At 35.2% G+C, this 24,929-nt stretch overlaps 3 protein-coding genes and 2 pseudogenes across 3 annotated transcripts; 3 read left to right on the top strand and 2 right to left on the bottom strand.

The window, feature by feature from the left end:
• Positions 1-1,951: 1,951 nt before the first annotated feature.
• LOC120160228 lies at positions 1,952-4,209 on the bottom strand (annotated as a pseudogene).
• A 2,371-nt stretch (positions 4,210-6,580) lies between these two features.
• On the top strand, positions 6,581-8,755 carry LOC120160245 (nucleotide-sugar uncharacterized transporter 2-like). The gene is made up of 7 exons (XM_039170658.1): positions 6,581-6,689; positions 7,188-7,339; positions 7,436-7,644; positions 7,715-7,808; positions 7,892-8,058; positions 8,121-8,291; positions 8,386-8,755. The coding sequence occupies exons 1-7, from the start codon at positions 6,608-6,610 to the stop codon at positions 8,663-8,665; spliced, it is 1,155 nt and encodes a 384-aa protein (XP_039026589.1). The 5' UTR covers positions 6,581-6,607; the 3' UTR covers positions 8,666-8,755.
• Positions 8,756-9,470: 715 nt separating this feature from the next.
• LOC120160669 lies at positions 9,471-12,237 on the bottom strand (annotated as a pseudogene).
• Positions 12,238-15,817: 3,580 nt separating this feature from the next.
• Positions 15,818-21,165, top strand: LOC120160230 (probable 28S rRNA (cytosine-C(5))-methyltransferase). Its single transcript, XM_039170645.1, has 17 exons — positions 15,818-16,097; positions 16,432-16,604; positions 16,695-16,758; positions 16,841-16,974; positions 17,136-17,219; positions 17,305-17,379; positions 17,476-17,547; positions 17,652-17,725; positions 18,302-18,354; positions 19,304-19,413; positions 19,672-19,740; positions 19,830-19,904; positions 20,059-20,151; positions 20,239-20,318; positions 20,401-20,500; positions 20,604-20,902; positions 21,004-21,165. Exons 1-17 carry the CDS (start codon positions 15,818-15,820, stop codon positions 21,071-21,073), a joined length of 1,905 nt encoding a protein of 634 aa, XP_039026576.1. The 3' UTR covers positions 21,074-21,165.
• Positions 21,166-21,608: 443 nt separating this feature from the next.
• LOC120160667 (serine/threonine-protein kinase D6PKL2-like) lies at positions 21,609-24,682 on the top strand. Its single transcript, XM_039171027.1, has 3 exons — positions 21,609-21,658; positions 23,272-23,541; positions 23,818-24,682. The coding sequence occupies exons 1-3, from the start codon at positions 21,609-21,611 to the stop codon at positions 24,680-24,682; spliced, it is 1,185 nt and encodes a 394-aa protein (XP_039026958.1).
• Positions 24,683-24,929: the final 247 nt, after the last annotated feature.

The raw sequence follows: 24,929 nt of genomic DNA, 5'->3' as shown, positions 1-24,929 counted from the left end.
ATTTATAATGTTACTTAATAAATAAATTATGAGATTAAAACGGATTGAGAAAAAAAAATAAAAACTTCAAACTTGGATTTGAGCAGACAAGAGTGCCTTGTCTGATCGTCCAACCGAGAGAGGACAATGTACACATGATATAATCTTTGTTTATGTGTAATATGATTGATACTAGATTCATGGAAGGGAGCCCCACTGGTGAATTTGACCACTTTTATTTTATTTTTATTGTTTAATATCATTTTTCCATCTAATTAATATTCTTCAAATCAATGTCAACTTAAGCTTGGAATTTAAACTTGTTGCACCTTCCAAATGACCACATCTGAGTAGGTAAGTGTCTCCTTTTATATGTTTTTCTCCCATTTTATTAATTTAAATGGTCGATTCATTAGGTTAGATCATGGTTTTTGAATTTAAATTATTTAATATGATTAATTTAACTACTTTAAAATAATGTTATTTAATCCATATAATTAGTATTGTGAACTATTGCAGTTAAAATGTTTGTTTGTATTGTAAAAACTTAACCAAACTGTTAGGGCCGAGCTAGGGGTTGACAGAGGTCATGTTCCTTAAAAGGGTAAAGTCTTAATTTTAGTCCTTATCAAATTTTTAATGATGTGGCATACAGTACAAATGTTAATTGACGTTTTTTATTTAAAAAAACGTCATTTTGATTAAAATTGAATCTATAAAAGCTAAAATACTTTTAAAATGGAAATTAGAATGACTATTCTCTTTTAAGAGAATAATTGTAGCCGCGTCTCCTTCAATAATGACATTATATCAACTTTTCTGGACCACCATTTTAAGACCTGTTGTGAATGCATAAGCCTCAACAGACAACAATGTCAGGGTTAAGGCAATCGTCCCACCAACGTGCATGGCTTGCAACCACTTGCCCAAATTGCTCACGAGCTAGCACCCCGTTGACCGTCTCGTCTGTAGTTGCAACAAAAGCTTTGTTGACATTGATTTTAATCAATTAAATATATTAAAAATATTATATTAATAATATGTGTTGAGTGTCAGTCAACTAATATTTTTCATCGAACAAGAGTTATTTAACGAAAAATTAAAACGTTAAGAGCTAAATATTATATTAAAACGTTATTATATTAAAATGTTTAAAGTTGAACAAATAATAAAGAGATTACATTGGGCTTTCAATATTTAGACATTAACCTTAACACATTTACCCATAGGCATCAAGGCTTATGGGCTTTTAATTCTCATACAGTCCGTGTCTGTTAATGACGTATGCATTCTTGATTTATAGTTTTCTATAATTGAACATGTACGTATGTGATAAGGAATCGATCAAACAACTCTTTTAATTATATAATTTTACGGTACGATAATTTAATTTAAGATTAAAAAATGAAAAAAATGTGGGCGACTGAAAATATGATTAAAAAAACATAACATTTGAAGTTGTTAATATGTGTTCAACTTAAAATGTTATGTTTTTTTTAATTAAAGTTTTAGTTACGTTTATTTCCATAATTTTTTTGGCTTAAATTAAATTGTTGTTTCTTAGATTTTCCTTCTAATTAGAGATAGAAAAAATCAATCGATTTTAATTTGAATTAATTTTATAAAGTTGTGAAAAATTCAATTTGTCTAACCTCGTCCGATCGTCACCTTCACTCTCAACTCAAACACTGGCTTTACTTGTAATTACAAGGTAATATTAGTTTGAAATTCTCTTAATCAATTGATAATAAACACACACTATTCTTACAAACGTAACTATTTGAACCTGATACCTCTAAAAAAATAACACTCATTTAATCATCGAAGTCGCTTGAATTCATGTTTAGATATAGACGACAAAGAATGTACTGTTTTTTCTTTATCTTCCTCAGCAAATTGCCAAACACAAGGATGAAGAGAGAACATAAACAATTGCCATTTGTTTCTCGAGTAAAGATTATCAATTCCCTAGGGCCGATAATAATTATTATTATGGATTGACAAAGAATTGTGCTGTAAAATTGTTGGAAACCAGTGGTGCTATTGTACATGACCTCTCTCCACTGGAAGCAAACCTGTTGAAGGAGATGGTGTTCTTCACTTCTTCTAGTCCTTTTTCTTCGGTTCTTCGAGAACAAATTCAGCATGCAGATCTTTCAAAGCAATCACGACCGTCGTGATCAACGGTCCCATAATCGCTCCCTGTCGAAAGGGGACACCCTTTTCAAAGTTCCAACAACATATGCATACATGAACGTCACATTACGAGCCATTTTTGAAAGATGGAAGTTACCTCAACTGCCGAAGGGAACAATGTCATTCCGCCGATGATGCTAAGCCCCGTAAGATACGCACTGTAACCGGGTATGCTCTTGAATTTCAGTGGCACCGTAATCCATAAGCAAAATGTGAACAATGGAGAAGGTGACGGCTAGTACGTATCGACTTTCGAGCAGTAGCTCTATAGCTGCAGGGATCGTTGCGAACCAAGGCGGAAAGATTGGCAGCGAGGGGCTGATGAAAGCAAGCACTGTCGACATGTACACGAAGTGGATTTTGCATAGTCTAAATAGAAGCCATGTAAGACATCCTTGAAAGAAGGCAATCTCAGCTGTTGCCAATAGCACGCCGGATATAGCATCATCGAGAACTTCAACGCATCTAATCCGGGCCGATTTCGATATTGGAATCATCAACATGACTTGCTCTGTTACTCCACCAGATTCTGATGTGATGAGGTAATATAGAACCCAAAAGAACACCATCAACTGAGATACAAATACAAAGTTGAAGATCTCAGTAGCTCCATAGATGATGGAATTGCGGATGGTGAACATGATTTTCGCACCTCCGCCTAAAACCGACGCACTGCTCGCCAACACCCGTTGCGAAACATCCGCCCCTTTAACAACAAACCCTTTAGCCTTCTCCACAAAATCCTCCCGAGTGATTATCAATTCTCTGAAAATCGAATCGACTTCAATGTAAATTAGTCCCCATTCACGATCTCTAACCCTCTTCTTCAAATTCAAAAGCTTCTCCACATAAGGAGACAGGGTCAGCAAGGCCGTCGAATGCATCGATGAACTAGTGGTCGAAGTTATGACGAAATGCTTAATTCCGGTCACAAACTCGGTCAGATTATACTGCATTGCCAAACTATCCATCTGCTCAGTAACCGTTAGATAGAATTGTGTAGTGTACTTATCCACCATTCCAGGAACATCATTCTCTTCCATCCATTTCTTAATACCCATCCTCTCAGCATAGTTACTCTCTTCCACATGAGCTTTCACCGAAATAACGGCTTCTTTTCCCTCGACGCCGATCTTATACGAGAAAAACGTCGGTCCGGTTACGAATCCCACGATCATACCGATTATGAGTCAGATAGCCACGATAGTGTTCAACCTTCTCAATAACCCACCAGTGAAATAAGCGCTAATTGCACTTCTCCTGAAACTGCTACTCCTAAACGATGAAACAGCAGACATTGTGTAAACTATGTTCTTAGAACTAATAAAAAAAAAACCAACACGATTATCCCCAATGATCCGACACCGCCGATTGTCTCGTTGGCAATCACGAACACAGAAAAAGCTACTAACCGCCGGACTAACATCCGAAATCCACTTCTGGCACGCCTTGAAAGAGTAGATTTTGGTGTTTTAAGGAACATCCTCAAACAAACATCCTTCATATCAACGACTGTACCAATAAAAGCCTTAAAGACAGCAACAGGGACAGCAAGAACAGTTTCAGTGAGGCCGAATCGGAATGGTTCACTCCAAAACCCAACAAGGGTCTCTTGTATACCTCTCAAAGGAATCGAACACAAGATTGCCCACTGGATTGGTTTACTCTTGCAAGAGCTTGCAAATCGCATACAAAATGAATATGGTGAAGGCGAGGCCAGGATGAGCCATGGCTATGTAAAGGGCCAAACGTACCTGGGGATCACCGGAGAGGATGTTTATGTGATATGGGTCAGTGGGGTTTTGCCCCTGGGGTGGCGCGTGGGGTTGGTTCGGAGGCGCGTCGTTGTTCTTCAGTGCTGGGGAAGGCTTCCTTATCGATGCAGATCGGAACATGTCTTGCCACGGAAGTGCAGTTGAGCTTGTTTTCGGTTTTGGTTCACTTGAATATGGAACCAACTCCATTTTCAAGAACAGGCTTTCCCCCTGAAAGATCAAGTCTTTCTGCCGAGGACAGAGACTAGGAACCAAACAAGAACTGACAATGAAGCAACCGACAGATGAAGAACATAAGAGAGATTGGTGTCAGTGATTTTTGGACTACGATGGATTCAGGTTCCAGGGAGGATTTGAATTTTGAAGGACTTTGTGCTTGTGGGGATGCACACACACATATATCTATACACACACATACATACAGGAACCAAAACTGCAATTCACATAGGATTTATTCACGACCTGAATTTGCAATTATTCTGCATCTGCCCTGCCCAGTGCCCAGTTCTAACTTCTAACTGAAGTCTTACTTTCCTTGTTTATAGCAAATTAAGGGGAAAAAATGGTTAGATTTCTTATTTCAGAAAAGTGGGTGATTGTTTCCTTGATAAAAAAAATGTTTAATGGTTATAAATAAATATGATTAGACCATTCAATATTCAACACGGGTTTATGTAAATAATTGCTTTCATTTTCGTAAGCAATGATCCAAGTGTATAATTTTATTAGAAAAAATGTGAACAATATAATAATATTGAAGGAAGATTTAGACTAGTATGGAACAGTAAACGAAGATGGTGGAGCCATCAATGGCGGGGCCAGGGCGGAACGTAAGAGGGCATATGGGTGCCATGCCCCCCCAAAATTGAAAAATTATAGTTTAGTCTCTTAAATTTTAAAAAAATTAATTTGTCCGCACAAAAATTTTAAAAGTTCAGATAAAACTTTATTTTTTTGAATATTCTTAATTCCCTCCCATAATTTTTAAAAATCTCATTAAGACTCTCAATTTTCAAAAAATTTAGTTATACCCAAGTTTTTTTCCGAAAAGAAAGTAAATTGAACCCTTCAAAAAAATTGAAAATTTTAATTTAAACCCCTAAATTTTTAAAGTTTTAAGTTTACCCGCTCAAATTCTATAGAAAAGTTCCGCCACTGGGCGGGGCATGTATCAGATTGTCCTTTTCAAGCTTGTACTGATTCCTCCAGCTTACTAGAAATGTTTAAGATAAATTAACTATTTGGTCACTCATCTATTACTTAATTTATGTTTTGGTCATCTAACAATTTAAAAATATCATATCTAATGTTATATTTTGGTTATGTTTTGATCATCCGCCATTAATTTTTTATGTTAATCTAACGTTTCATCATAAGATAATGTCACATTAGTATTAAAAATAATTTTAAATGTCACATTAGTATCATTGTTATTTTTTTAGCAATGGGTGATTAAAACAAAATAAAAATATAATGTTATGTTATGTATGATTTAAAAAAATAATTAATTAACCAAAACAGAAACTATTTAATATGTGGATGACTAAATAAATAATTTATCCAAAATTTTATTGGTGTTTGCCTCATCATTAAAACTCATTAATAATAAATTGTATAATAATATTAATTAATCTAAATAATTAATTTTGTTGAATCTATCAATCGACCTTAAGTGATAAAAAATTATGTTGATCTTCTAAAAGTCATAGGTTTGAGTAGTTGTGCGGTATGGGTTCGTTGTCAATAGAATAAAAAAATCCAAATAGATACTTCTTTATAATCATATTTACTATTAAAAAATAATTAATTTTGTTAATTATTTTAACTAAAATATTGATTTAAATTTGTTTTTAAAGTCATTGACTCAACGTAATAAATAATGTCAGCATGATGAATTGCAAGTGATTTTTTTTTTGAAAAAAATATTAATAATTCAGATCAACTAATGATATAACTATAAAAAAAATCTAAATCATATAAATTAAAGTGTAACAAGGTCCTTTCATATAACCTGTCTGTCTCGATAATTTAATTTATATAGTAATGCATAATTATGAAAATGATGAACTATATATAGGATTATATATCATGGTGTCTCTATAGCCGCTCCTGTAATTTTCCCCATTAATAATGAACAATAAGTTGCTGAAATCCAATAAAATTTGATCCTGCTTATTGAACATCACCAATGTGGCCGAGAGTACTTAACGCTCATACATGCACGTAAAGATTGACTATTTCCTTGTAATCTGCAATTAAAACAAATCAAAACCATGCATATTTCACCGTCAAAAATCAACCCAAAAAAAACATGTACCTACTAAAACAGAAAGATCCCAATATTGTCTTGTCAGTTGTCTACCACCATTGTTGCCCTATGCATGTAAGAAATTCGACATGTGGCATCATCATGTTGCCATGTTTCACTGCTCTATCCGTTTGCCTTAACAGTTATTTACAGGGTTTCAGTGCATGCGTGCTCACACCAATCCAATATCTTCATCATTTTAAATTTTCAATTTTTTCAGTAACTAACTTTAACAGGACACTTGTTTCATTGTCAATCTAAAACCAGTTTTCTCCGTATACTTCGAATCTTCATTTCATCTTCTTCTTTTTCCCCCCCTGATAATGTGTGATTCAATCTCTGTGTCGAAATGGGGTGGTTTGATTTTGTATTATTAGGCGCAGATGGCAGAAAGGTTTTCAAAAGGAAAGAAAGCGATGCAGGCGAAGCAGGTTTGTCTGCGAAATCCTTAAAAAAAGAACCTCCATTGTCATATTCATGTCTTTCCTTCTTCATAGACATGTTTTTTTTTAATGATCTGTAAATTGTTCGTGTTTCAACATCAATGTCATTGTCGATGGGGGTGTCTGTCTGTGTATGTTTTGATCTCCACCATTTTGATTTATGCACACCCCTAGTGTTGTTGATTGTTGTTTTCGCTTTTCAGTGTTTTGGAATAAGGAATTTCTCTTGTTCGTGAGGATTTAAATTGTGTGGTTCAAGAAAGCAATGAATGTTTCACTTCCCCTAAATGGACTTAAAGGTATCTTATCTGTTTCTGCAAATAGTAATTTGCCTCGCCTAGCCTAATAGGACGGAACGAAAGATTTTACGTTAGATGGCAAACTGATAAAATTTTAGTGCGCGAAAATAGATTATCAATGACTTGGTGGTGACATTGTTTGTTGGATTACTTTAGCTCTCAAAAGTTCCATTTTTGTTTTTTCCAGGTAGAGCATTGGAAGAGCTCAGGAGTTCCCTCTACAATGAGCTTAGAACTTCAGAAGGAGCCAAGCGGCAACAGCAGCGATTTTGTGGTCCCGTGGTGGCTATGTCCTTCAATTTCTTGGTTTCTGTTGGGATTATACTGACCAACAAATTTGTTAGTAGTCTCTTTAATCTTGTTTAGTGCAGATGGTTTACGACACCGATGATAGATAAGTGTCTCGATTAGTCTGTATGTTATGTTCCATTGCAGGTGATGGGGAGAGTTGGATTCAATTTCCCCATTTTCCTAACTTTTATACATTACTCCATAGCGTGGATCTTCCTAGCATTTTTCAAGACAATGTCGTTGCTTCCGGTTTCGCCTCCCTCGAAAACTACGCCTTTCTCCTCCCTGTTCTCTTTGGGAGCTATAATGGCTTTTGCCTCTGGCCTTGCCAATACCAGCCTAAAGTTTAACAGGTCTGCTTTTGCCTCACTTGCCTGGTGAAATAATAATAACCAATTCTTCACGGTTTAGCTTATGTTGCAGTGTTGGTTTCTACCAAATGGCGAAAATCGCAGTCACTCCGACCATTGTTCTAGCAGATTTCATTCTCTCCGGGAAATCCATTTCGTTGAAAAAGGTGTTAACAGGCTCTTGGAAAGCAGTCCTTCAGTTTATTTTCTTTTTCTCTGGTTTCCTCATCCAGTTATCATGGTGTTGCAGGTTTTGGCACTAGCAGTTGTCTCCGCAGGCGTAGCGGTAGCCACCGTAACAGATTTAGAGTTCAATGCTTTCGGTGCTTGTATCGCCGTTGCATGGATAATCCCTAGTGCCATAAACAAAATTCTCTGGTCTAACTTACAACAACAAGCCAACTGGACTGCCCTCGCGTAAGTCGTCTTTCTTTTCTCCCGTCACTACGACCGAGATTAAATACAAGTTCGGAATGCAGGCTAATGTGGAAGACAACCCCAATCACAGTACTATTTTTACTAGCCTTGATGCCATGGTTGGATCCACCAGGAGTGTTGTTATTCAAATGGGATGTAGACAACTCAACAGCGGTTCTCATATCGGCTTTACTCGGGTTCCTCTTACAATGGTCTGGTGCTCTGGCTCTAGGGTTAGTAGTATAACTATCATTCATCACTTTCTTCAGGCAGCATTATCGATGTTTTCGCGTTTTTCGGACTCGATTAATGTTTTTCTCATTGCAGAGCAACATCTGCAACCTCTCATGTGGTCCTGGGGCAATTCAAGACATGTGTGATTCTTGTGGGGGGATATATACTTTTCGATTCCGACCCGGGGCTTGTTAGCCTGTGTGGAGCTGTTGCTGCTTTGTGTGGAATGTCAGTTTATACATCACTCAACTTGAAAGACTTAAATCAAAGTTCAGGCAAGCAGCTCCCAATGCAAACTTCCCCACGAAAGTCTAAAACCAGTGAAAATGGCAGTGAAGGCTCAACAGTAACAAATGCTACTGGTGCTGTGTAAACTTATAGGAACAATAACAACCATTGCTGTTATAATTTTATACAATTTCACATTGTATAAACAAGGAAACAATGACTAAAAACAAGTTTAGAATCTCTTATTTTTGTTTTGTTTCATTTTCCAATTTACTCGATCATATAGTTTCAAATAACCGATGCATTCATGGAAAATAACATTGATATGATAATCAGTGAATTACATAAAGAAACTAGAATTAACTAACTCGTGCCAGATTTCGACCTTGTTACATTGTCGTAAGATGTGACCGGTTCAGTAATTCGAGTTCCAATCTGTCTGTGCTAGTTGAGGTTGATGATAAGCATCGGTTGGGGACCGACAGGTTCCAACAGCTGCAGCCAAGGAGACTGTTGTTGCAGGCTATTAACATTGGAAGGAGCAGGCCATTGTTTGTGGTTACTGGTAAAGTCCAGCAATGGCACCATGAGCAGCCTGTCCAGTCTTGTTCATGCTCGTGTTAAGACACGTGGTGATGTGTTTCTTTTCGGACATTATCACTTTTAGGTTTTATCAGAATTATTTAAGCAAAATGTTTCTGAATTTTTGGAAACTGTCAACGCTCCAATTATTCACCCAACTTCTAAAAGCAACGAAGAACAACATTTAATAGACATAGCCCTTAAACTTTTAATTCCAAACAACAATAATCTTGACATCATCCACTGTGAGGTTGAACATTAAAAAGAAAAACTAATGACTCCTGTGCATATTCTAAACTATAACCTAATGAGCAGTGCCATTACTATTACAGGTATGTAGAAAATAAAATCCTATAAACGCAAGAGTTTCAAACAGTAGGGCAACCTTCAGACATGACTCCAGGGAATGTGGGACAATGCGCCAAGTCGCAGTGATCGGTGCCTTCGAGACCCCACCATTCGGACCGGTGATGTCGTAGGATTGAAGGGTGAAGTAAAGGACTACGGCCAAGAGAGCAACGCCAGCATCCAATGCAGCTGATAAGAAATATGTATGCTTTGCCCACCATCTCTTGTACCTACTGTAAACATACCAGTTGAAGAAGAGTCCAACGGTTCCCCAACAAATGTAGTTCAAGGCTTTAGCTGGTGGCATGTTCATTGTTGCACCGAGGATCATTGGCATGTGTATTAGTTTGATCCATTTCTTCTCTGGGAATATGCGCGATGGCAACCATACCGGAACAGGGGCAAGCAGGCCTATGAGGAAAAACCAGTTCATCTCTTTGTAGTTCCCGTATTTAGTGAACATTCGGAGAGGACCTACGACACCCCAAATGATTGAAGCATTGTAAAATACATCATCACCGGGGCATGTCCATGGACTTCCTTCGGGCAACGAAGCAGGGTCACATATGTTTTGGATACTGGATAGAAGCCACCATGCTGTTCCGAAGTAGCAAGATGATGCAACTATGGTTCCAACAAGCTGGCAAAGCAGAAAAGGCAAATTAGGAGGCGATGTTAATATGAAGTTCATATATGAACAGAGAGCAACGAATGAAATTACTGTACAACAAACATCTATTTTGGAGGAATCTTCATGTAATGGCCTAATTTAAAGTCTGAAAGCAACATTAGAGCTTGCACCATACTGATATAGCCATAGGTCCTGAAAGAAACATTGGCCAGAGGCTTGCCAGGATACAAATACCCGATGACCAATTCGGTAATCACATTCAACCCCACTGCCTGCACGTAAATGTAAGACCATGGTTAGAGAATTCATAATGAAACCAATGTTGGAATCCGACGCATTTCTTTTGAGAACGAATCATACCATGTTCGTTGTGGCTTGAATGATCCCAACAGGCAAGGTGAAAAACAGTGCAATTAAGCAGGCTAGTAGAACTCCCCACCAAGGGAGCTGCGGTTCTTTGCCGAAACCTTCGCAGGCTAAGATGGAAAGCCCCATAACTGTAACCAAGATTACAATAAACCACCATTGGGGGACTGCTTCATAGTTCTTCATTAGCCTCGTGTGTATATCAGTAAATTTATCTTTTTTTGCATATGTAGTCTTTCTCCACAATTTCCAGATTGATCTACAACACAAAAGCAAAGAAATCGAATTACTGAAACAAATAACGTATCGATAAGACAACTGTATGTTGCTGAAGTTACTTACTTTCCCTCAAATAGGAAGACATGGGAAATGGTGGCCGAGAGGGTTGCAAAGCTCAATCCATACAGGAAAGCAAATGCAACACTCAGATAGAGTTTGCTGTAACTGTTGTATTCGGTAAGTTTGATGTCAAACGTTTTCTGATTCAGAATTCTAGAAATGTTGTAAGTCTGGCCAGTGGCATCGAAAGTATGAGAAGAAATCAAGGGAAATTTTCTAGCTTCATATAGGTTGGACCAGTAAGCAATGGGGATAAGTACATAGAGAAACAAGAAGAACCCGACCATTATGTTACATATGGCAAATAAGGGTGTGGCAAGAGGACTTCCCAAGAAGGATACAACAGTGGCCCAGTCAAGACCGAACGAGCCAATGCCATAGCCATTTAGGACGGATCTAATCCTTCCAGATCAAACAAACAAAGGATAAAGCCGATATCGATTGAAAGAAGTAGCCTGGTACTATGTAGTAAGCAAAGCTTGATATGAAAACCATGATGAAAAATTGTTGCCTAGTATGTCCACCTTTTGGTCTCTTTTCCTTCTCATGTAATGTCCTGCAATTTACATCGACATATTTTAAAATTTCCAATTATTTAACAAAGAAACTTGGCCTATAATTGTCTGTTGAAGTACCTGAACAAAGAAACTTGGACCAAGGAGATTGGCCACCACATGTAAGGTGAGTCAACCAGGACTTTCCTGAACAGACCGGCCCAACCATATCCAAGCAACTGAGTTTCATCAAGAAAGAAACAAAAACAGTGTTCTTTTGGCGTCATTTTCATGGATCATAGCTAATGATAATGAGAATGAAATCGAATTTAAGGTACCTGTGTAGTTTGTGCTAGCAACATGGCTGCAACTGGGTGCAATGATCTGTGATAAAAGGCCTTAACAATGGTGATGATATTCACTGCATAAACACCTCCTGCTCCACAGTTGACAAATATGGTTATCAGCACATGTTCTTTCTTGGTGAATGGCCCCGGATTTAACGAGAAAGACCATGGCGTGAATGGGACTCGGATTTCCGTTTTTGGCAGAGTTGCAGCCATTAGCTTCCCTAAAGGGAGAACAACGATCTGGGCCGATATCGACGAGATCGAGAGCTGATTTTGACGATAAGCAAAGAATTGGTTCACAAAGGATAAAACTCAACAAGATAGAGGACCAAGAACCCATGTACGAAACGTCAAAGTTGATTCTGTTGGATCATCCGTAATCGGAACAGTTAGCCTAACTTGCTCGATGGGACTGTCATTCACTTCATCTTCTGCAAAAGGCAGAAAAATACCAAAAGAATTCATTAGACACCACTGCAGTTCATAACATTCCAGCATTTGCAAAGCGCACACACACACATACATACATACATTAAAAGAGATTGCCTTCTACATCGGTGGCAGCTTGAATTTTCTCCCTGGAGGTTTCCACCTCCATTGCCGCCATTCCTCTCTAGCAAGATCCAAAAGCAATACATCAAGACTTATATATATATATATATATACACACACACACACAAAACACACACATATATACTCACCATTACTACCTATTTTAAGCAAATATTCTTCCTTTTTACGACTCTTACGTTACATGTTGCAATATTATAATTTTATTTGCATTTTTCACAATACAGAAATTACATAACTTCATCAACAAGTGTTTGAAGAGTTCTCTAATTTCTCCATGAATTCTGGAAAGACTGAAAATTTTATATTATTTTTTTTTACAATCTATAAATAACAATAGTAATAAACAATTTAATATTGAATTTTGCATATAGTCAAGACACAAACGATGGATATTAACATAAAACCGACATGAAAAACACTAAAAGAAAAATCAAAATGCTTCAAGAACAAACAAATAAAATACAAATAAAGGAAAATCATGACTTAGAGGGTCGGAGTTGATTGGAATTGTGAACCTTGGATTATCATCATCCATTGCTTCTGCAGATATGATGATGAACAGACACAAAGATTATACCTTTGATTCAGACTTGGTTGGATTATAAAGATTTGTCATTAATTTATGGATGGTGTTTTTGTTTTAAGTTGGGTAAGATTAGTTGTTTACAGCAACTATGTTTCCATATTAGTTTTATGTTACAAAGGTAACTGCACAGAGACTTAATACTGTAAAGATTCTTTCTATCCAAAATACACCATAATAATTATCCATCCCCAATTCTAAGGGTAAAAAGATAGCATTTTAAAACTGTATCTAACTGTCATTTAAATTTTCACTTTTTAGTGTCTCCCCCATAATTTTTTTTAATTCAAAACAGTAGTTTGGATTGATTAGGTTCATCGGTTTTAAATTTTTAAAAATATTTTTATATAATAATTTAAATTTTCACTAACCTATATTAGATAAAAGTAGGAGGGACGGTATTCAATTACACCTAATGTAAAATTTTTAGTTTTTCACCTCTTTAGAACAGTTTAGTTAGAGAAACCAAAGGTTGAGATTAATAATAAAAAATGAGAAGATATTCACTACGAAAAAAACCAAGGAATTAATATCAGCCTTCGATTTCTATTCATCCAACGATTCTAAAAATGTGTAAAACTTTAGTTTTACAATTGGTGTAAGTGAATCTTAACCCAAAATGGAATTTGACTCGATTTATATTAAATATATTTAAATAACAATAAATCGAAATCAATTCAACTTCAGTAATTATACTATGTTAATAACAGAAAATCTAATCAGATATGACTAGTTTCATAGAAATCATGCAATATCACTAATATTAATTCAAAAAAAATAAAATCTTATTAATTATTAAGTAATTAATATATTAAAAAGGCAATATTAAAGTTTAGGTGTTGTTTGATAAATTTAAAAAAAATGTTGTAAATTTTAATATTACAAATTAAGTTTTGGATTTAAGTTATAAAATATATTTAGTATATTAGTATTAAATATAACTAAATCATTTAATAAATATAAATTTTAAGTAATAATGTAGTGTTAAAAGAAATAAAATATATTTTCTGAAAAAATTCAATCAAGTGGTAAATATTTTTATATGCTTGCTACTTTTAAAAATATTCAATTAAGTTCTTAAATATTTTATACTTAATTAAGTCATTATATTTCGAAATTTCATCGATTCATTTAGTTGACCAATTTGAACCGTTAAACATAATATATTGTTTAAAGTAATTGGTGTCGCATTTCATATTACAGTTTTATCAAGTGGCATTTTGAAAATTTTATTAAATTTTTTAATAAATTTATACAACTTTTTTTAAAATTACTTTAGAAATTCAATAATATTCTTTTAGAATTTTCTGCAAACAATCTGTAAATTTCACACAAAATCACAATGTGTCATGTGATAGTCATATATTAGAAAAATTATTAAGACTTAACTGTCGAATTTCATCAAAGAGCTTGATAGATTTAATTTCTTAATTTCAGAACTAAATTTAGTACAAATAAAAAGTTAAAGATTTGGAAACCACAATAATGTGAAATGTAACACGAATAATATTTTATAAACTTGACCCGAATCTAACTAAATAGATGTTTTTAAATAGGAGGAATCCACTTATTACAAAAAAAAAAAAAAACTAATAGCGAAACTTGACTAACATATCTAATAGTTACTGTTTATATCAAAATTGAGAATTTAAAATTTAAAAGAACCGTGAACAGAAAACAATCAAAGCTTGAATACTATTTTATAATTACTCTATACTATTAAAATAATTTTAAGGGTAACGATTTAATTTTGAAACACACATTGTTAGCTATATCTCCTCCTTTGTCCACATCCGTTCTTTATCAGGATGGATGATAGCGATTTGATTCGTTTTAGAGAAAAAATTATTTTACAATATTTATTTTTAAAATTTAATTCAATTAATAAAGATAATTTTTTTGGGATAAAATATATGTATTATATTCAAAGATCAAACCCATCAAACTGTGAGATTTATTTCACTATCAATCCTGTCAAACTTTCTTCTATACAAGGTATATCTAATAATCTCCTTTATAGAACTCAGAACGTCAAGCTGCCTCTTGTTTCTTTCTTATCAATTGCATTAGATAAAAGCATTCCATACTAATTTGAGCAAAATAGAAAGGAGATACTCTCCCTTCAAATAGGTGACTGCCTACTCCAATTTCACCTCCCATGAAAGTACTGCACGACCCAAATTACAGAGGTCCAAAATATACTTCCAAATCCCAGTTGAAAACGTGCACTCAAAGAATAAATGATCTCTCGACTCTTTAGCAATACCACACAACACATATGAGCCATCAACAGACATCTCCGCTCTATGAAGTCAATCCTTAGTGGAGAGCCTATTAAGGATATTAAGCTTTTAATCACAACAAGGCTCATAACATGCATAGCAAACTAAATCAGTTTCTGCCATGACACCTTATCACCCTTCTCCTAATTTCAGACCACACCTTCCTAGTACTTAGGTTCTTCGGGACAACAAATAACATTCGAGCCTTCTCCCTCAACAAAAGGATCTTCTTCAAGAGGTCTATTATGTGGGTGACCCTCCCAACCTAGAAGCTTCATTCATAATATCAATATTTGAACTTATCATTTTACTTAAGAAATCTAGTACCTTATTTAATTTTACATGATTAATATGTACTTTAACCATTAAATAATTAAATAAATAAATGATAAATATCTATATTTACAGTAAAAAAAATTATATAGCTTAAGTTATTTTTTATTTTTGGATAAATTTGTTGGTTTTCGAAATGTTCATGTAAGGGATTCTTACACCGAAACTATAAATACTTTTTTTAAAACCCAAACTCATAAACCGAAACCCAATCCATAGAATTGGGCTGACCCAAATTCAAAGAGAGGGCGTCTGCTTCCGTTTCAATATTATCACACTGCAATCTGCATATAACGCTTGAGAGGCTTCAAAACTGCGAAACCCTAATTTTGAGGCAAAACTTCAGTATTGCTCTTTTGTAGGAGAGCTTAAGCACTGCTGTGTCCGCGCGTTTTCTTTTTTCTTTTCAGCTTCAAATGGCATCTAATAAGAACAAAGGAGCAAAATCGAAGAACCTACCTCCAAAAAAGAAGCAACGAAGCAATCTTTTCGCTGAAAAAAACCGACCCACCAAAAAAGATGAGGTATTTGATGATGCTTCAGATGACCAGAGTGAAGAACAGTTAGAAGCTGCAGAAGACTTATTGGATGGGGATGAGGAAGTATCTGATTTTGGTGATGCTTCTGATATTTCGGACGATGACGATGATGCGCCATTGGCTGATGATTTCCTTCAAGGAGGTGATGATGATGAAGGTACCCGTTTTTACATTTTCTGGAAATTATTTGTTTACACTGCTTAGATTGAATGTAATGCCTTCATAGTAAATATAGTATTGAGGTTCAGCTTATAGTTTCTTGTAGGTGCTACATTGATTTGCTTGTGAATTAGTGCTTAGTAATGGCCCTTGATGAGTTTATGTATTACGAACTGGAAATTTGTAGTTGGCATTTATCTTGCTCTTTGAGTACCCATATCATGAAAGTGGACATTGCATTAGCATTGCTGAAGTATAAGCTTTTCCATAATTTTCATCGGATTTCATGCTATCTGATTGGTAGTGGTTATTGTTCCATCATTTTTTTGCAGACAGTGATTCAGGCTCTATATCAGGTTCAGGTTCCGATTCAGATGAATCTGATATTGAGGAGAAGTCAAGGGCTCTTGATGAACAAAGGGCGAGGGAAGAAGAAGATGCACAGGCTGAAATGCAGATGAACATTAAAGAAGAGTCTGATGAGTTCAGATTGCCAACAAAAGAGGTCTTCCTTTGAATTTGATTGTATTTGCTGTAGTTATTAGTTTAATTCTTGAAGGTGTTTATATTAACTTCCTTTCATGATACCACTCAGGAACTTGAAGAAGAGCAACAACGTCCACCCGATCTTGCAAATCTTCAGATGAGAATAAAAGATAGTTAGTGGTCTTTGCACTAATTCTCTGTTTCATGGTTAGCATTTATCATCTAATTTGCTGAGAATTTGTTTGTTTATTGTAGTTGTTCGAGTGCTTTCAAATTTTAAGGATTTGAGGCAAGAGGGAGCCACAAGGAAGGATTATATTGACCAGATTAAAATGGATTTGGGATCATACTATGGTTACAATGAATTCCTGATAGGGGTTTTGGTGGATGTAATGATCATCTTGTTCTACTTTTTGTTGTCTACAATACTTTTGTCCTTTTCCCATTTCTCAAGGGAGGGAGGGAAAGAGGGAGGGAGGGGGGAAGGGTTTGTGTGGGATCAATGTTTGCTGATCAATTATTCTATTAATACCTTCCATCTCTTTTTCAGATGTTTCCAGTTGTTGAACTCATGGAACTCATTGAAGCTTTTGAAAAACCTCGACCTACATGTATTAGGACAAACACATTAAGGGTAAAATACATTTCTCTGTTGCTGTCTTCATTTTTACTTGTGCATTATGTGGTCAATTATAGCCATAATCTCCTTATACATGCAGACTCGCAGGAGGGATCTGGCTGATACTCTCTCCAAAAGAGGAGTAGAGCTGGACCAATTAAGCAAGTGGTCAAAAGTAAGATGCCATGCCTTGTCTTAACTTAATTTTCATTTTTCTCAGAACTCTATTTTCTAATGGAATACAAAAGGAGCACTGATATTCAATCTTTAGGTCGGATTGGTGGTGTATAATTCACATGTGCCCATTGGTGCCACTCCAGAGTATTTGGCTGGCTTTTACTATGTATGTGTTCTTTCATTATACTTTTTTTTCATCCCATTGCTGCAATTATTTTGTACAATTAGAATGTATGGCATTTTCAGTTACTTATCTTTTTTCACCAACAGATACAAGGTGCAAGCTCTTTTTTGCCAGTTATGGCTCTTGCTCCTCAGGAAAAGGAACGAGTAATTGATATGGCGTGAGTTACTCTATTCTATGCACTATTGTTATCAGTTGCCATTGTCTTTCCGTTTTATTTGTTGATTTCCTTTTTGGCAGAAGATCTTCCATGTGAACGATATTCTAGAAAACAAGTGTTGGGGACTCATAATATGTTTCAATATCTATATTCCAGATTGTGCTGGGAGAGTCGTGCTTTTTTAAGTTGACATGGTTATAAGATTTGTGGACATTCTTTTTTGACCTGTAATGCATTGAGGCTAATCCTTTTAATTAAGGAGAAAACTGATTAAACGACAAAGTTTGTGCTTGGTGTCAGACACTAATTGATATTAATTGATTAAACGACAAAGTTTGCAGTTATGTAGATTATATAAGTTCAACCTCAAACACAAAGTTTAGATGTATACTTGCATTTTCCGTACTAGTTTGTTCTCTCTTTGTAGCCATGATGCCCGTTGATCCTCATTTATATTAGATTAGGATAAATTTCATCTACTGTGTTTTCTTGATGCAAGCATCCCATAAAAAGTAACCCCATCTTTAGTCTAGATCATCATTTTCTCCCTCTTGATTGTAATTGTGCCTGTTGCAGAGCTGCACCTGGTGGTAAAACAACTTATGTCGCTGCTCTCATGAAAAATAGTGGTATGTTAGTCTATTTTTCATTCAAATTGTTGAATTTTGTTTTTGACTCTGATATTCTATTTTGTTTTATTTTACTTTTGTAATTTGCTTTCCCATTTTCAATATTTAGTATGGAAGAATAATTTAGTTGAATAAAGCAAACATAATTTTTTTATATAGTTGTGGCTAGTCCTGTAAATGAACTGAACGTTCAACGAACCGTTCATGAACTGTGTGGCGGGAAGTTCGTTTATGTTCGTTTATTTATTAAATGAACGAACATGAACAAGATTTTGCGTTCGTTTAATTAAATGAACGAACACGGACAAAGGGTTCGTTCGTTCGTTCATTTACGTTCGTGAACGTTCGATTATATGTTCGAACAGAGGACAAGTTGAATATGTTACGAAGATTATTGAAGAAGTTTGAATTTCAAGAAGATTGTTTTGTTGAACAAATTAACTTTAAGACTTTATTATGTCCATATAGCTTATTTATGATTTATGTATGTTTTTTTCGTATTCGAACAAATTAACTCTAAAGTTGCATGTTATATTAATGAATTTTAAGTTGTTATTCTTGTTGTTTACTTTTTTTTACATTCATTTGTTGTGTTTGAATAAGTTTGTTTTTTGTGTTTGTGTTGTTCGTTTATGTTCATTTATTATGTTCGTTTGTGTTCGTTCGTTTGTGTTTGTTTACGTTCGTTTATGTTCGTTTACGTTCGTTTATGTTCGTTTATCATTTAAATGAATGAACATGAATGAACTATATTCCTTAATGAACGAACATAAACAAAAAAAAAATTTGTTCGTTTACGTTCGTGTTCGTTTATTTATTCAATGAACGAACATGAACATACATCCGTTCATGTGCGTTCGGTTCGTTTACAGGCCTAGTTGTGGCATGCTCTTTGTTCAACATTTCTTCTACAGTTCCTTTTTAATATTTTTGTTGGTATTGTGGCCAGGATTAATTTTTGCAAATGAAATGAGGGAAGCAAGGCTGAAGTCACTTACCGCAAATTTGCATCGCATGGGGGTGACAAACACAATAGTTTGTAACTATGATGGGAGGGAGGTTAGCATCGTTCTTACCCCATAAGAATACAATACTAAGTTTGATGATTTGATAATTGATGCTTCAAGCTCAAGAGCTTCTAAAGCATAAAGTGTTGAAATCAATTTTCTTTCCTTTTCTTTAAGTGCTTTTGGAGAGTCTCATATTAGTTTTAGGTCAAAAACAAATCACATGAATTTGTTCTTCATATTTTCTATTGGGTCATATGTACTTAGGGGATCGAAAGGGCATTTTCTAATCCTTTGTCTTAATGTTCAGCTTCCCAAGGTTTTGGGTCAGAATTCGGTTGATAGAGTATTGCTGGATGCCCCTTGTAGCGGTACAGGAGTAAGCATCTATCATAACCTTATTCCTCATATTGGTGGAATGCTCGACGTTTTCTGCTTGAACTGATTGATCTCTACTTTATGGTATAGGTTATATCTAAAGATCCATCTGTTAAAACCTCTAAAAGTTTAGACGACATACAAAAATGTGCCCATTTGCAGAAGGTGTGTTATTTCTATGAACTTTCCGCTTTTTCAGATGTATTTGGGAACCACAATAATGCTCGTCAGCATAAAAAGGGCTGAGTTGATCCTTTTCTTGTATCTTTCATATTCTAAGAGATTAATCCATGCGATATCAAATCTTTTTTGTTTGTAGCAATTGATACTTGCTGCTATCGACATGGTTGATGCAAATTCTAAATCTGGTGGATACATTGTTTACTCAACATGCTCCATGATGGTTCCAGAGGTTAGGTTTAGAATTCTGTTCTGGTTTTCCTACCATTCAAATTTCCGTGCTCTTTTTCTCTCATTTTGTCTGGTGGTATCTGTATAGAATGAAGCGGTCATCGACTATGCACTCAAGAAGAGAGATGTCAAAGTAGTACCTTGTGGACTTGACTTCGGGTGTCCAGGGTAATGATTATTTTTCTTTATTTGTTCAACTTTCTCCTGAACCGGACTCGTGTCTTCATCTGATGTTGTTTCCTTTAACCAGGTATATCCGTTTTAGGGAGCATCGGTTTCATACATCCTTGGAAAACACAAGGCGATTTTATCCCCATGTTCACAATATGGATGGATTTTTTGTGGCCAAGGTATATTTTAACGAACCTAATCTCATTCACCCTAGGTGATCTCTGTACCAACACTTTTTACTCGCGGTTTATTTATTTTTCTTTCTTCTTCGACTTTCTGTAGTTGAAGAAAATGAGCAATACGAAGAAGAATCCTGTAAGTTCTGACGGTTTAGAAACAGTAGAGCAAAAGCCAGAGGAGATACATAGTGATGAGGACAACATAAAAGAGCATGAACAACCGATAATGAAACAAAGCACGAAAGGGAAAAAGAAGAATGGCTTACCTGGAAATGGGAAGGTTGAATCACCACCACCATTGAAAAACAAGGAAAAAAGTGAAAATGGAAAGGTAGAATCCCCGGCAACATCGAAAAAGAGGAAAAGAAAATTTCCTTCTAAAGAGGAAATATCAAAAGCGAGGTAGATGGCTTGTCTCGATACAATTCAATCCTACAAGTTGGTTTATGTTGAATGATGAAAAACCTTGTCGAATTCTTTGTTTATGTCTGAAATTCTTGCAGGGAAGAGAAGAGAAAAGCAATGAGGGATGGAAAGAAGCAAGCAAGGGCAGATAAGAAGATTGGAAAATGAAAAAAAAAAATTGCACTTTGCATGCAGTGATATGATAACTTGATGAGTGCATGAATCTTTGTTCACTATTTAATCAAACTTTTGTTTCTTTTCATGTCTTTGTCAAATTTTAATTATGTATTATTATTAGCACCAATTGTTTTTGACTTCATCTGAAACCTTTTAAGACTTCTGCAAGTGTAACAATGAATAACATATATGTACTTAAGATCTTTTTATATATATCTGATCATAAATTGGAAGAAAGTAAGAAATGAAAGTAAAAATTAAAAATCGAAGAAAAGCTAAAGAAGCACGGTGTTATTATATTACAACGTGTTAACTACCCTCTCTTTTAGTTAGAACTCACCAAAAACTGATTTGCTAAACGGTGTCCTGAGGTCAAGACATACACCCATCGTAGTTTAATTGAGATATGCAACCATTTTTAAATAAAGTTCCAAGAATTATCTAATTAAACTAAAACTTTAAATTTTATAAATATAAAGTATGAGTGGCTACGGATGTCGATAACCTAAACCCTACCGGCTCTTCAATGGTTGAGTCCTTTGTCGCTCAACTTCGAGTCTTGAACAAGGTTCGAGAGTAGGTAGGCAAAACATTACTTAAAACCCTAATAAACGTTTCTCCTCTACCTTGTTTATTGGTAACTAAAAACCCTTTCTCTCCTGTTGACTGTTGTCATTTAAACAGCAAAAATCTAAGCAACAATGGCGGAGCAGGAAGAAAATAAATTTTCAGTATGGGATTTGCCAGATGTGCCAATGGGTCAATTACCCCCCCCCCCCCACCTTGAACTCCAACGAAGTCGTGTTTTTTGCAACAAGGATGCCCCAAGTCATGTATTATAAAAGATTTATATGACATTTTAAAAATGACAAATAATATGTATTAAATTTGAAATTTTTAATAAATTATAACATATAATATGTATTAAATTTGAATTTTTTAATAAAATTTATTAAAAAATGAAAAAAAAAATCTTATTTTTAAATCATAAAGCTTTCCAAATTTTTTTATCGATTTTTAAAATTATTTTTTTTTATAAATTTCCTGAAAGTTTTTCAAATGTAACACGCATTATTGTGTTATGTGATATTAGTATAGTACTAGAGTGTCATATTAAATTTTTGTAAAAAAAAAAAAGTTGTGAAAATATACATCACGGTTAAAAAGCTTAGGGATAAATTTTTAAAGATGACCCTTTCTCTCTTTCTTTCTTTTTTCTTTATAGTTTGTACTGTTTTCTGTATATTAGATCAATTTTTTCTTCTTTGATTTTGTTTAGTCGACGGTGATATCAGTTTTGATGTTGGTTGTCAACTGTCAATTCTCATCTCTTTTTGTTTCTTCTTGAGTTTTTTAATAAGAATACTTATGTCTTTGTGATACGTTTATCTCTATTTTTATGACACGTTTTTCTATGCCTTTGTGACATGTTTTCCGTCTTCTTTTTCAGTCGTTTGGTCATTCTTTTTATTTTATGTTTTCTTATGATTGAATTTGACGACATTACGACTGATCAAAATGATCTTCTATGTTATGGACCATCAGACTGAATTTGAATATGCGATTTTGCGATCGTGGATAGTTTCTCATGACACTCGGCTCTAATTTGCAGTTCCCGGTAGTCGTTCAATAGCTTAATCCCATCTTGTGGTTCGTTTACCGATGTAGTTAGATTTATTTATATCTATTTTTTGTTCGAGTCTTTTGGTTGAGTTTTTAACATTTTTCACATATGTCCTTATATGATCTAAAGTGACTAATTTCAATATCATAAGAAAATGTCCAAATTATGTATTTAGTTTATGATTATAGTTGTAAACTCTTATTGTAATTTTGCATATAAGACTAGCGGTTTAAAAAAAAAATCATCAATTATTAAAAATGATAATATGGTACAATTTCATAGATGAAAATACCATTTAACCCAACTAAAAATAAAAAACTTGTGTGTCACACCAAATTCTTGAACTAACAGGCCAAGCAAAAGTTCATTATCAAGTGACAATTAAACCAAGTGAGCTGAGACCAAAAGTTTAGATTTAATTTGTTTAAATTTACCCTACGCAACTGAACAACTAAAAACACACATGATAAAGACAATCAAATAAATTAGAGGTTAATGACACGTCTGGTTCTTATGTTTTAGTGGGAACATAATTATGTGTTTTGGCAAATCAAATTTATGTAAGCGTCTATCTTTCAGAATTAAGTGGAACAAAGTGTTATTTTGCCATGAAGGTTATGGACAAAGCATCTTTAGCAAGTCGTAAGAAACTTCTTCGAGCTCAAACCGAGAGAGAAATCCTACAATCCCTGGACCATCCCTTCCTCCCGACATTGTATACTCATTTCGAGACCGATAAGTTTTCATGTTTACTGATGGAGTTCTGCCCCGGGGGTGATTTGCATACACTAAGACAGAGACAACCGGGAAAGCATTTTACCGAGCTAGCAGTGAAGTATGTGAATTCCTCCTACTTAAAACATCTATTTAGTTAGATTTGGATCGAGTTTATGAAATATTATTTGTGTTACGTTTCGGATTATTGTGTTTCCATTTCACATTATAGGTATATGAACTGATATACCGATGAAAATAGGATCAAATCTGCATGTGCCATATCGGTTGGCGGACCATAATAACATAGACTTCATTAAATTCTTTTTTAAGTTGATTATGCAATCGGTTGAAACCAAATTCTGATAGCATTGCTATGTTTTCGTATGACATACAGGTTCTATGTAGCAGAGGTTCTCCTTGTTTTGGAATACCTCCACATGCTCGGTATTGTTTATCGTGATCTCAAGCCAGAAAACGTTCTTGTTCGAGAAGATGGACACATAATGCTTTCAGACTTTGATCTTTCACTCCATTGTGCGGTCAGTCCGACACTAGTTAAGTTGTCCACAGCCGAGTCTGATCCCCTGCGAAAGAATCCGGTTTATTGTGCACAACCAGCTTGCATTGAACCCTTCTGCATCCAGCCAGCATGTGTTGTCCCTACAACATGTTTTTCACCACTCTTCTTTTCATCGAAATCCAAAAAAGACCGCAAGCCGAAGAATGAAATGGGGAACCAAGTCAGCCCCTTGCCCGAGCTTATTCCCGAGCCGACCAATGCTCGCTCCATGTCTTTCGTGGGAACCCACGAGTACTTGGCTCCTGAAATTATCAAAGGCGAGGGACACGGAAGTGCTGTCGATTGGTGGACATTTGGGATCTTCTTGTATGAGCTATTGTTTGGTAAAACTCCTTTCAAAGGATCCGGGAACCGTGCGACGCTCTTCAATGTCGTAGGGCAACCCTTGAGATTTCCGGAATCACCTGTAGTAAGCTTTGCAGCAAGAGATTTGACAAGGGGTTTGCTGGTCAAAGAGCCACAGCATAGGTTGGCGTATAAGCGAGGTGCAACAGAGATCAAGCAACACCCCTTCTTTGAAGGCGTAAATTGGGCTTTAATTCGTTGCGCAAGCCCCCCGGAGATTCCGAGACCTGCTGAGATCGAACGGATCCCAGGCCCCACATCATCAGCTGGCGATAAACCTGCTGTTTCTGCTGCCAAGGATCAGAAAAACTATCTGGAATTTGATTTCTTTTAATTATTTTCAAAACAGTTTTCTTGTTCAATGTTGATGATGTGCAAATTAAGATTTCTATAATGATAAATGATCATATGCTTGATGTCTTATCTTTCAAATTTTGATTTGCAATATCATGTTTGTTCTGCAACTTTTTCCTTCTTTCCATTAGAGTTGCAGCACAGCTTATACATTTTAACAAGCTCTAATTTTGATTTATCTCAATATTTCAAAGGTCTAATTTTATTCTCACTCCTTGTACCCTTCA

This window comes from Hibiscus syriacus, unplaced genomic scaffold (assembly GCF_006381635.1).
Source record: "Hibiscus syriacus cultivar Baekdansim isolate YM2019G1 unplaced genomic scaffold, ASM638163v2 tig00111392_pilon, whole genome shotgun sequence".
Lineage (NCBI taxonomy): Eukaryota > Viridiplantae > Streptophyta > Magnoliopsida > Malvales > Malvaceae > Hibiscus > Hibiscus syriacus.
Note: the sequence above shows the minus strand (reverse complement) of the source record. Positions and strands in the feature narration are given on the sequence as shown.